At 35.7% G+C, this 18038-nt stretch overlaps 2 protein-coding genes across 6 annotated transcripts in view; one reads left to right on the top strand and one right to left on the bottom strand.

The window, feature by feature from the left end:
- The window catches only part of BLZF1 (basic leucine zipper nuclear factor 1), an 18919-nt gene extending 4025 nt beyond the window's left edge, over positions 1-14894 (bottom strand). The window contains exons 1-6 of one of the 2 annotated variants that reach the window (XM_017534096.2): positions 14760-14894; positions 13534-13611; positions 7262-7701; positions 5708-5907; positions 3624-3752; positions 1984-2203 (exon numbers count right to left, since the gene is read on the bottom strand). In XM_017534096.2, the coding sequence (XP_017389585.1) occupies positions 1984-2203; positions 3624-3752; positions 5708-5907; positions 7262-7701; positions 13534-13564 (1020 nt within the window). In that variant the 5' untranslated portion in view covers positions 13565-13611; positions 14760-14894. Of the gene's footprint in view, positions 1-1983; positions 2204-3623; positions 3753-5707; positions 5908-7261; positions 7702-13533; positions 13614-14759 lie in introns of both variants that reach the window. The other variant, XM_037740505.1, reaches the window with a different exon arrangement.
- Positions 14895-15263: 369 nt separating this feature from the next.
- NME7 (NME/NM23 family member 7) overlaps positions 15264-18038 on the top strand; it is a 166049-nt gene continuing 163274 nt past the window's right edge. For 3 of the 4 annotated variants that reach the window (XM_037740507.1, XM_017534100.2, XM_037740506.1), the window contains exon 1: positions 15264-15412. In XM_037740507.1, coding sequence (XP_037596435.1) covers positions 15410-15412 — 3 coding nt within the window. In that variant the 5' untranslated portion in view covers positions 15264-15409. The remainder of the gene's footprint in view (positions 15413-18038) is intronic. The other variant, XM_017534098.2, reaches the window with a different exon arrangement.

Below are 18038 nucleotides of genomic sequence, written 5' to 3'. Positions count from 1 at the left end.
AGGACCAGAAGAATGAAGGAAATGGTAAAAAATGATAGCTACCACTTACTGAGAAATTATAATATATTGGAAACTGCTGCAGGCTTTATATGTGTTTTTTATGGAATCCCGAAAACAGCACTATAGAGTAAGTATAATTCATTAAGAGAGGGAGTACAGGAAAAGCAGGAGATTTTTAGGGGAGGGGGGCTGTACAAATGCAAAAGCAAGGTTCCATTTTTAGCTCTCTGTGGAACAAACAGATGGAAGTGCCTGGCTGGACATAAATCTCTCAGACTCAGAAGAAAGTCTCAGATGGAAGTCACAAGCATAAAGCTATGGTAACAGAATAACACCTAGAGAATACAGAAAGTATGTTATGTAAAGAAAGCTCAAGAGGAGTCACAGGAAGAGGATGCCCCACCCCCTCAAAAACTTAGAAACAAAGGTCACAAAATAGCGAATCGCTGCCAGAGTATAGTGTTTAGGAAACCAAGAGAGTTTGAAAAGGGGAACATAGATTCCTATGAAACATAAACATCTAAAGAAGGAAAAAAGTCTATGAAGAAGAGCTCAGAGAGGTAGCATCAGGACCGAGAAAAAGTGATGTCACAAAGGTCAAGGGAATTTCAAGGAAGGAATGCTGAGACAATATAATATGATAGTAAATGTTCTTGATCTTTTTAAGAGTACTTACTGAGAACAGTGGGGCAGGAAGTCTACAGATGTAAGTGATGGTAGGAATTGAGGAATGGATGGTGTAAGTACAAAAATGTATGGACAACTTGTCCAAGATTCTTGGATGTGAAAGGAAAGTGATAAAGCCATATCCAGAGATCTTATAATAGAGGGAAGATTTTTCTTTTTTAGATGAATTACACCTGGATATGTTCTTAAGCCAAACGGAAAGAGCCAACAGAGAGAAGGAATAACTGTTGGGTGGGGGAAGCCAGAGCCTAGAGGGGAGGAGGCTTAGGAGAAGAGGAACACCTTTTCCTCTGAGAGATAACTGCCACACAGGTAGGCTTCTAGATATCAAGTAGGACCTTCAGGCAGTTTGCTGCCTCTGTCCTCTTTTTCTTCTGTGGATTAGGAAGGAAAGTCATCTGCTGAATGTGAGGCAGTACTTGATGGGCACTGAAACAAAAAGGCAAACAACTGAACTGACACAGGACTGGGGTTTTCAGCCTACTTGGAGAGGAAGATAAGACAGTAAGGCACTTACAAATAGAGTCTAAGCAAGCTTTGGCAGGAAGAGAAACTAGAAGAGTGAGCTGATGAGATAAACAAATATGGGGATCAAGGGAATAAAAACAATTATGTGATCAAAGATGTGTTCACATCCAGGAAGCCAGAATGAAGAATCAGAGTTGGAAAGTAAAAAAGTTGAGATCATAGACTGCAGAGAGAGAGATGCTGCATTGAAGATTTTAATAGTGCAAGAGTTATGGTGACTGACAGGGACCCAGATGGAGACATGGGAGTTGTAACCTGGGTGAACTTGGTTGTTGTCACAGAAATGTGAGATGAGTGTGTTTGACAAGCCAGCTGCATGGACCCTGAATTCATCCAGGACTATACTATCTGTTCTGTAGTATTTGATATATTTCCATCTATATGTGGGAATTAAGTAATTTCTTAGATCAGAAGTAATCTAATCTACTAATCTATTAATTTAATCTACTAGATTTAAAATTCTACTACACAGCGGTTTTTATATCAAAATGAACTCAAGAAAAGGACTATCAATGACTCAATAGCTAAAACATAGGACCGCTTTCCAATTACTTTTTTGTCCTTAAAAATAACACAGTAATGTTAGAAAATAATAAAGCTCAGAAGAGGAAATAATTTTTTCCAAGATAACATACTCAATGGCATGAGTGGTTTGATCCCACATTTCCTAATTCCTAATGCCAAACACTTTCCATGATAATATAGTCACCTTTCTGTAAGAAGACAGTCTTAGAAGTTCCACAGATCACAAAAGAGAAAATATTTTACCGTTTCGGCCATTTTCTCAGCTGGGGTGCTGCAGAATTCAACTGTTGATGGAATCTTTTTTTGATTGTTAATGCCAACATTTCCCAGAAGATGAGAATTTACTGCTTTTGCCAACTTGTGATTTGTTAATGCTAGCTCTGTTGTGCTGTGGGGTTGTACACTAGGGGAGTAAGTTTGCTCTCTTCCCCATTGCAAGGAGACTAAGAGCTCCTCCAATAATCTGCATAGAACACACATGAACATTGAACATTAGTAAGAGAGCAAAATGCAAACATCAGTAATAGTACATAAGTATGAAAAATATTTCTGAGATTATATAACATCTTTCTCTGATACCTTTCTCTCTCAGAGTTCCATAAATTAGGATGTCTGGTCAAGTACATTAGATTATAGAAAGCATACATTAAACTACTAGGTCGTTGTCTGAAAATCATTTAACAAATAGTACTTTTTGTAGTTTTCACCTTTTAGTATAGGAACTACTTATATGATTTGTGTAACTCTGGGGATATTCGTATGGTTTTTCTTTTTTGGTGAGTTACATTAATTGATTTTTGAATGCTAAACCAATCTACAATTCCTGGGATTCACTTTACTTGGTCATAATGCACAAACCTTTTTCTATATTTTGGGTTTGATTCACCAAAATTCTGTTAAGGATTTTTGCATTTATGTTCATTAGAGATAATAGTTTGTGGTTTTCAGCTAACGCTTCAGGTTCTGGTATCAAGACAATCCTGGCCTCATAAAATGAGTTGGAAATTGTTTCCTTCTCTTCTATTTTCTAGAAGAATTTTTGTAAATTTGGTTTTATGTCTTCCTTAGATGTTTACTAGCATTCATCAGTGAATCCATCTAGACCTGGAACTTCCTTTAGTGGAAAATATTTAATTTTTAACTATAAATTATATTGCTTTAATAGGTTAAAGCTATTCAGGTTATCTCTTTGTTCTTGAGTAACCTTTGGTAGTTTGTCTTTCATGGAGTTTGTCCATTTCATGTAAATTATTGAATTTATTGACATGGATTTGTTCATAACATTTGTGTATTATATTTTTTATGTGTATAGAGTCTATAGTATACTCCCATTCATTCCTGATACTGATAATCTACATCTTCTCTTTTTTCCTGATTAAACTGGCTAGTGGTTTCTTGTGTTTTCATTCTTCTAATTTCCCCTATAATTTGCTCTTTGACACTGATTCTAACTGTAATAAATCAACTATATAAAAATGCAAAAAGCTTTTAAGGAAGACCATCACTTTTGATAGTTCTGGAGGATATGGACATGAAAACAAGCTTGAATACTGCAGGAAGTCTTCAAAAAGATCTCCTTCCATAGGGGAGACAAGTACACTGCTTGGCTTCTACCAAAAACTATACGACTACAACTATAAGAAGTGCTTTTAAATCCAGAGAATCCTTCTACTAGAGATGTAACTAATTATTTCCCCCATTAAGAATGTGAAAAGCATGCCTTCTATTTTTTTAGTCCTCCTCCTTCCCAGAGCATCTATTTAAAATGCTACTAAAAGTATATGCCAAGTAAGTTATCAAAAGTAGACAAAGCAAAACAAAACTACAATAACATAAATTGCAGGAGAAAGCAGAAGAGTTCAGAATGTAAACAAGTGCCATACTTATGGGTAGCTATCATTTCTTGACGAAACTGTTCCCGTTCACTTAGGAGATCTTGTATAGCCCCATGTGCATCACGGTTTTGACGCTGTAAAACTGCTCTTGAGTTGGTTAACTCATCTGCCATTACCCTGAAAAAGATGAAAATCTTACATATAAATTTGCTGACAATAATACAGTGTAAAGAATTGAATATATTACTTTGTGACTGTCACTTTCAAAAGCTAACGAAGATTTAACATAGTATATAGCCTGGAATACATAGTTTAGTTACTTCACAGTTTTTAAATTTTGACTGAAGAACATTAAAAATGTTTATGAGCTTAGAGTTCATTGAAGGGATTCAGTTAAAATATTCATTTATATAAAGAAAATGCAAAAGTCATTTAACTTTCCTATATAATGACTTTTGGAGTGCATCTCAATCTTACTCTAGATTGAACAAAATTTGAAAGAAAATTATTAAACATTTTTAAATACAGAAAACCTAAAGAGGGAAAGAAAACTGAATTATTCTCTTACCATTCAGTTGCCTCCTTGCCCTCAGAAAAATGTTAATATAGACTTATATAAAGTCTTTCCTTATGCCCAGGATCCTTATCCTTCTTTTATATGCAATCAACAAAGTGTTTTTTACACTTCTCAAAAAAAATTTATGTATATTTTAACATATACATATGTGATACAACATATACAAAAAGAGATACTGAATACAAACTTCTAAATCTTACTTTTTCATTTAATAACGTATTTTAGAGATTTTTCCATATTAGCACACATAAAGAGCTATCCCATTCCCTTTTTTCAAAAATTAGCATCATGTTTTCTACTGATTGGATACATAAAATTTTATTTAACCAGTTTTCTGTTGATGGAACTGAAGCAATATATTCAAATAAGGTTAATCAGCTAAAAAACTTAACATTAAAATTTAAGTCTGAGACTGCAGTTACTACCAAGTTCCTTAAAATGAAAACAATTTTGACATTGGAAGATTACATCAATTAAAGTATCAATAAAGTCCTATTTAATTTTTATTTCAAAATTTAATGGAATGTTACTACTGGTGTTGATCAGGATGTTAAACAGTTGTATACTGCAGTAATTTGTATAATATATAAATGATTTGCTTCTTAAAATGTTCAATAAGAATTAACTAAATTAAGTTTCGTTCTAAGTGAATAGTTCCATTTTTCCAAATAGCATACTGAACCAGCACAATTAAAAGATAAATAAAAGACTGTTAAGAGAGTAAACAACTACTAGAAAGTGTCACAGATATTAAGACATGAAAAAACATTTTCCTAAAAATGTATTCATCATGATCAATGGTTCTTCAAATATAGCCTGGAAACCTTTGGCTGTTGTGTGAGAAATCTCTAGATGATTCAGTTTAAATCAACAGTTATTAAACATACTCTCTGTAAAGTACTTTGCTAAGTACCAGAAATACACAACAGCCAGATCTTGTTCTCCAGTAACTAGTAAGTTGAGGTGGGGAGGGGATAAAGAGACAAAGAATCATACTATATAACAGAGTTTCCCAACCACCAGTGTGTCGAGAGGCCTGGATGAGGACTCCAGAGTTTTTGCCGCCATTGGAGAGTAGCCTCATCCAATATGTCATAAAAATGTTATAATTTTCTATTTATGCACACAGAGAAAAAAGGTTGGGATGCTTTATTATATAGTCAAAAGAACTATCAGAAGAGAGCCTTCAGAATGAATAATATTATCTTGGGGAGTCCACATATTTAAATGCAGAAAAATAATTTAGTTTGGCTTTTTGTGATTTTAATGTTTACTAGATGTCTGAGTTTACAGTTTTGTTTCGGTCTTAAACACTGTATTTTTACTAAACGGTAACCTAGAACTCAGTAATAAGGGATGATCCTTCTATCACTTCTTCATTTAGGGAGACTGTGTGACCATCCAGGGGAGAGAGTTTAAGTTCACATCTTAAATGAAGTACTTTCATGATCTTAATCAGAAATTTTCACATTACAGTCTACTTTCTTGTGTTACAGATCAAAAGCCTGATGGAGAAAACACTAGGAAATGAAATACTATTTGCTGTAGAAAATACCTGCTTGCAAGGAATTTACTTCGCCATACATCACACTGTATTGACATACGTTCTAACTGTTCAGAAAGCTGAGCTGTGTTTCCACCTAGGGCTTCATTTTCTAGAATAAGCTGATTTTTCTCACGGGCTAGACGTTCAAAGTGATACTGAAGATCATCCCCAACAGAAGCCACTAGTAACTTTTTTAACTCACGATTTACCTAGAAGAGAACATAATCAATGCAACAAGCTCAAAGTAATATCACCAACTTTAATGTAACAAAATTAACCAAAATAGACTGCGTTTCTGTGTAATTTGGACTTCCGTGACTTAAAGCTTCTATCAAAAAGTAAAATTACATATTTAAGTTCTATCCAATATACAAACCATATCTCTCTACTTCTCTCTATACATCTATATCTACAGTCCATGTGGTAATAAACTGAGCCTCTTGTAATAAGAGTAAAAATAATTATGAAAATAACGAATTGCTTCCAGTCAACACTTAAAGGAAAAAAAATTAAAACAAAACCAATACATTTTGGTAAAAAATATGACAGAGGATGTTTTATGTTTTTATTCAACTTTATAGGTTAGTCTATTGCATCTTAAGAATTTGCTTTTAAAAAATTAAGCAAAGGAAGTAATCCAGTATGTTTCTAAGTATGTTTCATATTCTTTACATCGTTATTGAAAAGACCAAAAAACTAAAACAGATATCCAGTAACAGATACTGGTACATGGTATAGCTACTGAAGAACACTGTTGCTATTAATGACATTGTAATTACTATATTCAGTGACATGGCAGAACATTAATACCTGAAAAAAGTGGGTTATAATACAAAGTGAACTAAATGTATATGGTTATGCAGGTATAGCTGGATGGAATGATTCAGGTGGCACTATTTTCATTGTGTTTTTCTGTATTATCTACAATTTTTACACATAAATTTGTACTACATTTTGTAATGATAAATTAGTTATTTAAAAATTTATTTGGATAAGAACCACTAACTGTGTGGTGTCACTTATGAAGACTTGTCTCTAGCCAAAAGATGTATGGTCTCTTAGAGAAATAAGGGAAGTGGCAAGGCAATTTTTACTAAGATGCAAAGATTAAAGCAACACACTTAATTGCTACAGATTTTTTTTCATTTACAGTGAAGACATGGTAACTTAAACCACCATTCTCTTTATTCCAAGTATCCTGCATACACAGGAAAAAATACTTGGAATTTATGGATCCTTAAAACAAAGACTGCTAACTGGTCAATTACTGTGCCTCACTTGGTCAGTCTTTGGTCTGGCAGTTTATAATTGTAACCTATTTTTACAACTGATTGGTGGTTTTGTGCAAAGCACCTCACACCTCCATCTTCAATGAGGTTTTAGAGTATAAGTTCCCAACATAAAGTCTCTAGAGGCTCTGGGAGAGAATGAGAAATTTAAGAGGAAACATTTTAGATAAATGACAAGCTATGATGAAATAAAGAAATGTAGTTTTCTAACATGCAGGTTTAAAAGGTCCAGATGTAAAGAGTAGTACTCCTTGTATCAGTTAAGACTTCTTACCTCTGTCTGTACACGGAGCTGGTTTGAAAGACCTTCTTTGTCCTGTAGTAACCTTCTTTCAGAATTCTTGAGCTTTTCCAATACATTCTTTACCTCTGAGAGTTCCTTATTAGGTTCTATAACTCCCTCTGACTGACCACAGAATTCTCCTTTATGATGTCCCAGAGACTTAACCTTTATATTTTTGTTGGGGATATCATGAGTTATAGCAGCTTTGGGAACTAATATTCTTACAGCTTCAACTTCCACTGCTTTTTCAGAGAGCATTTTCCCTAGCTGAAGAACTCCTGGGCTTTCTGATGGAACTGCTTTCTTCCATGGACTCTGAAGACTATGATGCTTTCTAGATTGGACTCCAGAGGTAACTTCAACAGACTTAGGTGGCTCCTCAGTTTCCATTCCATCTCCTGCTCCTCGGATTGGGGATGAAGTAAGGGTGACTAACAAAAAGGAAACAAAACAGAAACTACTTACCAAGAAAAAATGCCAAGAAAATGCTAAGACATGCTATACCCTATATTCAAAATTACTGGCACTAAAAAGAATGCAAAAAAATCAGAGAAAAAGTAATTTTCAAAACAATCATGTGTTAACAAAGGATGAATAAAGTCTTACATGTTTAAACTTTCCTTCAGTAGGCAAAAGATTTGGAATCAGAGTATTTGGTTCTGACTTTTACTTCCTAGTATAACCCTGGATAAATAATTTAATCTTCCATGATTCTTTACTTCCTAATTTGCAAACTGGAGATTATAACAACTTTGCTATATAATTTTGGTAAGGAAAATTGTAATAAGATCAAATGCTTGGCATACTGTAGACACTCAGTAATGTTATTTAAAAATAAATGTCAGCTATATATATGCATATTTGAAACCATCTACTTCATAAGAGTCATCTGTTTTTGTGAACTCTTGGCAAAGAATGCTTCGCATAGGAGTAAGAGGAAGTAACACATATGTTACACTGAAACATTTATTAAGAAAAGATTCAATCCTATTCTTAGGCCTAACAATTTATGTCCTGCTTACACAAGTGAAACTACACTGGATTGGCAGATTAAACATCCTTACACCTCACTTTCACCATATCATTCCCAAATTATTTTATTGTTCTCTCATTCCCTCTAGAGGCTTACAACTTATTTTGAGTGTACTGTATTCTCAGTAAAGTGCCATATCTATCGACACAGGGAGAGGAGCATCACACACTGGGGTCTGTCGGAAATAGGGAAGGGACAGCGGGGGGTGGGGAGTTGGGGAGAGATAGCATGGGGAGAAATGCCAGATATAGGTGATGGGGAGGAAGGCAGCAAATCATACTGCCATGTGTGTACCTATGCAACAATCTTGCATGTTCTTCACATGTACCCCCAAACCTAAAATGCAATAAAACAACAACAACAACAACAACAAACAAAGCATGGTAGCACTCACAAGGATAATTTCCACTGAGTCATTTAAAAAATAAAGGACTGTTCCTGTATGCTTTTTTTTGAGACAGGGTCTCAGAATCACCAAGGCTGGAGTGCAGTGGCACAATCACAGCTCATTGCAGCCTGGACCTCATGGGCTCAGGTGATCTTCCCACCTCAGACTCCCAAGTAGCTGAGACTATAGGCATGTGTTACCGTGACCAAGTAATTTTTTTGTATTTTTTTTTTTTCTGTAGAGACAGGGTTTCATTATGTTGTCCAAAATGGTCTTGAGCTCCTGGGCTCAAGCAATTCTCTGTCTCAGCCTCCAAAAGTGCTTCGATTACAGGTGTGAGCCATCACCCCCATCTACCCTTATTCTTAAAATCTAATTTTAAGTTTTTCTAAACTTAACTGTCTAATTTTGCCAGTAAGACATTCTGGCACTTAAGAAGTAATGTAGAATCATGTATTAACTATAAATTAATAAAAGTAATCAACAATAAAAATATACACTAGAGCCATCGTTCAGGCCCACTGAGGCTGAGGAAATAAAAAACAGGTGTGTTACTTCCATTATGCTCAAATAAGATTTCTAGGCAAGCTGTAACATTTTTGAGTTGGAATTTTAAGTAACGGAGATTCAAGAACAAATTACAAAATGATTAATGTTAAATTTAAAAGGCAAAGAAACATTACCCCAAAACCTAAAATGCAATAAAAAAAATATATATATATGAATTAAAATAAAAAAAAAAGGTATTTAACAGAAATCTCTTTTTGAACAAAATACCTTTGTGGAAAATCAAGTTCAACCAACTTGTTTCAACCCCAATTTACTCTTTATTTAAACTGTTCTACTTACTCGAGCATTTATGAATATCAAAGTTGTATTACATATTACATGAGAGCTCCCTCTCAGTAATAACTATGATTCTAGCTAATGTGCATAGGTAAGCAGGCACTAAGAGCCAGGGCTTTACATTTTCTCTCCTGGTAACTTTCATAATTCAATTTTTCCTTATGACACACATAGAAACCTTTATTACATATGCACTAGGCACTATCCAGGACATTCTTATGAATAATTACCTTATCTCAAGTGGGAAGACCTATGGTACTAACTCCATAATTATAAGTAATGCTTAAGTAAAGAAAAACATCAATCCTTATTCTTCCCCACTCTTTGAAGGGAACCAACAAAACAATCCTTATATTATTCATCACCATCACTTCCACCTGTGATCAATTCTCAATGAATTAAAACATATCTAAGGTTTGCTTACTCTTATTGCCTCTCAGGATTGGTGAAATGTAGGGAAAGAACAAATAAGGTCACTATTCTAACATGCTAGAATGGGAGCTGGCAAACTTTTTCTGTAAAGACCAGACAGTAAATATTTTAGGCTTTATGGACCAAAAGCTGATACCATATAACTATTTATATAATAAGAGAAAAAAAACTTTATTGATGAAATTCAAACTACAATAAAAATAATTGAATACAGTTTTTTGATAACATAGGTCTAATAAAGGGAAGAACAGATTTTTTTTTTTTATTCAGGATAATGTTTGGCTTAAGTAGTGTTAATGCTCACTATTATCAAATTGTTTGCAAACATTATCAGGAGACTGAGGGCCACAATTTGCCAACCCTTGCTATAGAATATTGGGGCAAAAAAATATTTTACAGTCTGTCATTGAACAAATATCTCTCTTTTATTCATAAGATCATCAATCTATGATGAGAAGTATTCTAAGTCAGCAGAATGGAGTACTGAAGAAAACTCTAAGTCACCAGAGTTTGAGTTAAAATAACTTAAGTCCCCACTGGCATGCATTGTGTGACCTCGGACAAAGCACTTAACCTCATCCTCCTCCCATCCCTTAGTGCTTTCAGAGTAATGCAAATATGGTAGTACATATTTTGAAAAATAATTTATTTCTCTTGTAGACTACACTGCTGGGAGCTCTTCAGGGTATGGATTGCCTCCTAATCTTTGTATCATGAGCTAATAAAACGGTCCTTGTCACAGAGAAAATGAACAAATGCTTACTAAATTTCATTAATCTGTTAATACACTACCTTGAGTGTTTTATTTTAACATCCCAAAACTAACCCACTTAAGAACTGCTTTATTTTTTTTTCCTCTACCCTAAATCATTAATTCCTAACTTGGTTATAGTCTGACAGATTTTCCAGAACATACACAAATTCAGCTATGAAACAGGAAAACAAATTACGCATTGTCATGTGGTAATTTTAAATCAAGAGTCTTTTAAATGTCACCCATATCACCTAATAAAGTTTAGTTAGTTACTATTAAATTAGTGAAATAAGCTACATACAATGGACTTAGGAGTTACATCAAGATTTCCTGAAGTGGAATCTAAACATTCCTCTTGCCACAGGCTCTATGGATAGAGTTTCCTGGTCAAATAAGTGTGGGCAATGTTGCATACTGTATCTTTATGGAATTTCAGTGTACATTAGTATTAAAGTTATACTATAAGACTCTGAAAGGTCCTATAGTATAACCTCTCTTTAATACAGCATTTCTCAAATTTATCTGCTCATGGAATACCTTTTTTACCTAATAACCTATTATTCTACAGAACTAATGTGATACTATTTTATGGAATCAGAAATATTTAAATGTCTTAAAGAGACCTTTCTATTTGGTCTACTCATACTAAACTATTTGATTTTATTTTTAATACCACATCCAAGAAAAGCTTTGGATTTTAATTTAACTTTCTAGTTGTTACCATTTACTGTATGTTTCTCTTTCAGAAACAGCCCTAGCAGTCATGATACATCCCTCTTATGATGACTGCTCAAATATCTTCTGAGAGGAAGTTCTGTTGCTATACCAAACAACTGTACTTCTCTCCTGAGGCAGTTATAGAAGTAAAGACAACTGACAAATGTCAACCAAGTACACCTTTCCACAGGCCAGGCAATACAAGTAACTTTTGTTCGCTAACAACAGATAACATATTAAATAGAAATATGGCTAATAGAATTATTTTCCTTACTGGATAATTAAGATCAAATAAAATAATGTTTGTGTAAGTGCCTTATAACTCTAATCCTAATTAAAAATAAGTAATAATAAATATTAAAAAGTAATTTAATTTTGAAGAGGACTTGCCAGTACTTTTAATGACTAATCATAATATTGTATTTAGTTTTTGCTTTTTGACAAGCCCCATGTTGGTTGCTTTCACATTAGTTATTTAATTGCTCTTATTTCCTATTACTTTCATTACAGTCTCCAACTTGCTTATTTAATAGTTTAAAAGCCTTCTGATGACTTATGAAATGCTGTTAACAGCACAGCTGAATTAAATTCAATTAAATATTTATTGGTATGATGTTTCTTCATTCTTTCCTAAACTTATTCAACCTGCTTTTAGAGAAGGCTTGCTGCTGAAGTGAGCTTGCTGCAAAATTGGCATCTCGAAAACAGTTTTCCATCTTTCGCTGATGGTTCTAGCATGTAGAACTCACCCCATCCAAAGAATAAGCTGGGCCAGCAGTTCACTTTGGGACATGTTAAAATTGTTGCCTATAGCTATGTGAAGATGGTCAGTAGGCAGTAGTTTATAAGGGTATGAATCATAAGGAAAGAGTTCAGGGCTATAGATTTGGAAGTCATTCCTATAGATAATTACTGAAGCCATGAGAGTAGAACAGAGAGAATGCTGAAAAGCACTAATACTTAAAAGATAAGAAGGAGAGGAGGCTGAAAAAGAAACAGAAGATATAGCTACGGCAGAGCTGTCCAAAAGAATTTTCTTCAGTGATGGAAACAGCCACTAGCCGTATCTGCCTATTGAGCACTTGAGGTTTGGCAAGTGTTATTGAGAAACTGAATATTTAGTTTTTTAAAAATATGAATTTAAATTCAAATAGCCACATGTAATTACTGCATTGGACAGTGAAAGGCTACAGAGTAGGCTGAAAATAAAAGTGATGTCATGGTAGTCATCAAAAGAAAGTATCTCAAAAGGCAGGGAATGGTCAACAGTATCAAATATTAGAGAGGATAAGCCAGGTAGGACTAAAAAGTGACTACTGTATTTAGCAATTTATGCATTGAATTGTGTCCCCCAAATCTTTATATGTTGTAGTGCCAACCCCCACTACCTCAGAATGAGACTTCATTTGGGAACAGGATCGCTGCAGATGTACTTAGTTAAGATGAAATCATACCGGAGTAGGCTGGGTTCCTTTTTCAATATAACTGCTGCCTTTATAACAACAGGAAATTTTGACACAGAAACATGTACACAGAGAGAACACCATGTGAACTTGAGGGCAGAGATAAGGGTGTTTACAAGACAAGGAGCACCAAAAACTGCCAGCAAACCACTGGAAGCTAGGAGAGAGCCCTGGAATGGATCTTTCCCTAATGCCTTCTGAAGGAGCATAGCCTTAACATTTTGATCTTGGACTTCTAGCTTCCAGAATTATGAGACAATTCATTTTTGTTGTTCAAGCCACACAGTTTGTAGTACTTTGTTACAGCAACCCTAGCAAACTAACACAACATGAAAGAAATATTTGATACATGCTACTTGCTTTGTCTATCTACCGAAATCTTTAAAAATGTATATTCTTATTTAAATATTAATCTTCTAGTGTATAGGGAATAAAGTTGTTAAAAACTGTATATTAACATTAAATGTTTAAGAGTAGTCACCTAATAAATTCTAACTAATGATGTTAAATTTCACTTATATATCTAAAGTACAAGGCTTCCTTGAGATCTACTTATTTGGCTCAAACATTCCTTTCACATCATCATAAATTTCATGTTTTAAAAACAATTATCATAAAAAAGCCACTTACCTTTGGTTTCTAAACTTTTAAGAGTAGTCATTTTTTCCCCTTAACCACTGAAAATGCACTCCAAGACTTCTGAACAACCTAGAAATGTATGCATATGAAAGAATTTAAACAATATATAAACATTCATTGAGTACCTCTAATTTAAAAGTTATGATATTTTAATTGCTTCTGTATTTAGTACACATGCATTTAGAAAAGGAAATAGCCCTTACATCCCATTTTCACAGAAGACATTGTTATGTCTACCACAAGTCTCAAAAAAAAAAATTAGGGGTGGTTTACTTCCAAATACTCCATTTCACCATCCTCACCAATACACTGTTAATTGTCAGAGGTGTGTCCTGAATTTTAGTGAGCAATGGCAATGAAGTTACTGTGGTGGCTTTGTGTAATTCGTATCCATATGACAAGGGGAATTTTAAAGTAATTATTTTCTTAGGAGACATACTGACGCAATTTGTACACACACACACACACACACACACACACACACACACACAAAAGGAGCGTCTGTTTAGATGTTTAACAAGCGACAAAAATATTACTCAAGATAGCATAATTTATACTTTTTTGGTAATAAAAAGTTAAAATAGTGTAGCTTCTAAAGTAAAAAGAGAAACATACATTGAGCACATTTCAGAAATATATGCATTGCCTTAAAGTACAGACTCAGATTTACCAGAGAACATATGAGAAAGGTGATGCTACTGCAATGATATAATTATGACAAGCTGTACATTAGATGAAAACTGGTTTCACCACAAAAAAAGATCGCCAGTACTAGAAACAAGTCAGCTCAGTTAGTGAATCCGACGACTAATTTCCTTAACAGTCACAAACTTTTCTACACTTAAAGTTTGTAGCTCCGAGAACAATTGCTCGGAAAAGAGGTCTCCAAGTAACCCTTCGTAAGGGTAACGATCCCTGAAACTGCACTTGATAGTTGCTCTGTGAAACGTACAGGCACAGTGAGTGCCTGCCGGCAAATGCCAAATGAAGGGGAGGGGATGAAGAAGTAAGCAGGGGGAGTGGGCAGGTATGAAAGCGATAGGCCGGGAAGCGACGAGCCTGTCAACTTTTGCTGTCCCGGGAAGTCGAAACCAGAGTTCCATCCCTGTCTGAAAAAGCTTTCCCGGAACAACAATCTTTCCCTAAATCCACAGCTACTGGCCACCAAGCTCCAACCCAGACTTCCGACCCTTTCCAACATCCTCTCTTAGTTATACCTGCTTGTCCTCGGGTTTAGCTCTAAGATTCTTATTATCCCTATTTCAGGTGGCTTCACTTGACAGGCTCTTCGGATCGATATCACCAGGTTAACTTCTCACTGATCTCTCCCATTCAGAAGCCGGCCCGCCCAGTCCCTCCACATATCCAGCGGCTCTCTCACTTCTAACCACTTCCGATTACTCAGGGTTTCGCTTCCGGAATACGTTTCCAAAAGAGAAGGGTAAACACATTCTGCAGTGAGTTTAAACTCAAGTAACACAGAACACACAGTGTAAGGCCTCCGTAAGTGAAGAATGGACAGATGTGTACTTTAAAATAAAATGCCGTACTGCAACTTTTGGAGACCAAGGGTAATATTCACTTAAAATTCCGGGTCATCTATCAAACAAACGGAAGTAAAATTGCCGGAAACAGGAAAATGGCGTCCCGTAGCCCCGGCGACAGCATGGAGGGGCGGGTCTGGCGATTGGATGGACGCAGCTGAGATTCCTTTCAGCTACTAAGGACGAAGAGGTGGGGCGGTGGCGTCTCACGCACTTTGCGGCAGTGGGCGTGGTCTGTTGCCTGAGTAACTGGATAATGGTGGTGGTGGTGGTGTCTTCTTGTCTCTACGATACGTTTTTTCTAGTGCTGAGATCCTGAGACAATGGTGAGTGCCCGGGGAGGCCAGAAGAACGGCTCTGGGGTCCTAGTTACGTAGCGTTCCAAGTCTTCGGGCAGATGGGCACTTAAAGTTGCTCTGTCCTTCCCACCTTCTCCCCATTATCTCTTTCCCTCTTCCCACGGGTTGTTCCTGCAGTCGCCTCGCTCTCCGTATTTCTTGCAGCACCCTGAATTCCACTAGTGATACTAAATCTCCAGAGTAATGAAACAGAAAATTTAGGGTAAGGCATTGAGTCTCGTAACCTAAGGTGAGACAGTATTTCGAACAAACATTTTGTGTTTGCATTGTTCATCATGGCATTCTTCAAGCTCAGATTATCATTAACGCGCTTTATTAAGAGTATGGGATGGTGTGTATGTGACTCTGTCAAGACTTATCTGAATCTCCCTAGATCTTGGAGTCTTTGCTTTTCTGAGTGGCAGAGCACTCCCCCACGCTCGTACGAGGGCCATTAACAGGTATATATTGGATCAGCTGTCTTCTATCCAGTTGGTTACCTTCTAGGTCTGTGCTTGTTTGCTCCCTCCCCTCCCCTCCCTTCCCTTCCCCTCTCCTCCTTTCTCCTCTCCTCTTGTCTCTTCTCTTCTCCTCCCCTCCCATACCCTCTCCTCCTCCTACTCCTCTTCTTTCTCCTTCTTCTTCTCTCTCTTTTTTTTTTTAAACAGAAATTTCCCTGGGATTGCTTGGAGAGCCTCTGGAATTCACTGTTTGAGCTTCAGCCCCAGAAACTCTGAATGAATAGGAATAGGACTCGGTATTTGCATTTTAAATAAACCTACAGGTGATTTTAATTCACCAACATGTTTGAGAGTACCAAGGTTCTACTTAATTCACCTAACTATCATATCTTTTAAGCGCTTGTGGATAATGGACTGGAGGATAGAAAGATCTTTGGATAGTTACAGCTATGAATTTAGAAACAGAGCCCCACCCACCATCCCTTGTTTCTTCATACTACTCAGCAATCCTTTTTGTTACCCCAGTTTTCCCCTGCACATTTTCTGTAAAGACATTATCAAACCTTCCCTTTATAAAACCTTGTCCCTTGTCCTCCTCATTTCTCCTTTCTAAACATGATGGAGTATAACAGGCCATTTCTTCAACCTCATGCTCCCAGCCTACACATTAATCTATATTTTTGCCCAGACTTTAGTCTTGTATTTCTATTATAGAGAAAGAGATATTAAAGGATAATCCATCTATCTTTACTCTTGATCTCATTTGCTCCCATCTGTTACAAAACATTTTGCTTCCAGTTGTCTTTTTTCTTTCCTGTGCTTTCAGCCTCTTCTTCAGTTTCTTCTCCTCAGTGCTCAAGTCACACATCTTATGAAAATTAAATAAAGCCAAAGCATGTCCTTCGTCCTGTGTTTATTCAGTTATTTCCCAATCCTCGTATCTATCGATAAACTTCTTGAAAGCATAGTGTTTTTACTTATATCAAACAGAGAAAAGTCTTTTACCTGGCTTCTTTAATGGCTTCAAGAAAGTTGTTCTTAAGTTTCTAATGGCCTTTTATATGCCAAATCCAGTAATTACTTCTCAAAATTTATATTGCTTAGTCTCTTTGTGACAACTGAGGTTTATAGAATTAATTCCTTTCACTGGTTGTGCCTGGTTTTTGAATGTCATTCTTTGAAATTCACTCTTAATTACTTTCATTTCTTAGTCTACACATTTTCCTTTGGTGATTTTGCCCACTCACATAAATTCTAATGCCTTTGATTTTGCTTCTAAATTTCAATTTTTCTCTCAGATCTACTAGTGCCCAACTCAATTGCTTCCTGAACATGTTTGTCTCAAAGTCCCTCAAACTTAATATGACCAAAACTGAACTTGCTATTTTTCCTCCTGGTTTCTCCTATTTACACCAAGTTAAATAATGATACTCCTATATTATAACCTAAACTAGAAATAAGAGTTATCCTACATTCCGCCCTCTTTTATTCTTCCCATATTCAGTTGGTCACTAGATCATATTTTGGTTTGTCATCTCCTCATTTCTTGATTATTTTATTAGTGTCTTTTACAGTCTGCTCTGGAAATTCTCCAGCCCACTATTTTCTCTGCCACAAGAAGGAATTTTTAAAAACCCAACCTGTTGATTTACTCACCTCTTTAAAACTCTAGATTCCCCATTTCCTACAGTAAAATGTCTAGATTGGCGCACAAGTTCCTCTATGAACAAGCACTTTTCTGTCTAACTTTTGCCTTTCCGTTCCCATATATATATATATATATATATTTTTTTTTTTTTTTAAATTTTCTTGCCTTTTAGCTACTTGCCTTTCATAGAACATACCAAGCAACTTCAAACTGGTAGTATGCCTCCTCTCTCTACTTTGCACTTGCAATTCCTTTTACACAGAATACCTGCACCACCTTGTTGCTTCCCAAACTCTTTATTTATTCTCCTGTTACAGGCCAACGGGTTCTTCTTCCCCACTTCCTAGAAAGGCCAAGCATTGAGAATGCAGGAGTTGCAGCGGAGAAAGAGTGTAATGGAGGCAAGGCCGCTGAGTGGAAGGAAGGGATATATTTTTCAAATCCCCCTCCCTGACAGCTTGGAGATTATAGTTTTATGGTTTTCTTTTTTTTTTTTTTTTTTTTT

The sequence above is a fragment of the Cebus imitator genome, unplaced genomic scaffold (assembly GCF_001604975.1).
Source record: "Cebus imitator isolate Cc_AM_T3 unplaced genomic scaffold, Cebus_imitator-1.0 Scaffold84, whole genome shotgun sequence".
In the NCBI taxonomy this organism is placed as follows: domain Eukaryota; kingdom Metazoa; phylum Chordata; class Mammalia; order Primates; family Cebidae; genus Cebus; species Cebus imitator.
This window is presented reverse-complemented; position numbering and strand designations above follow the sequence as displayed.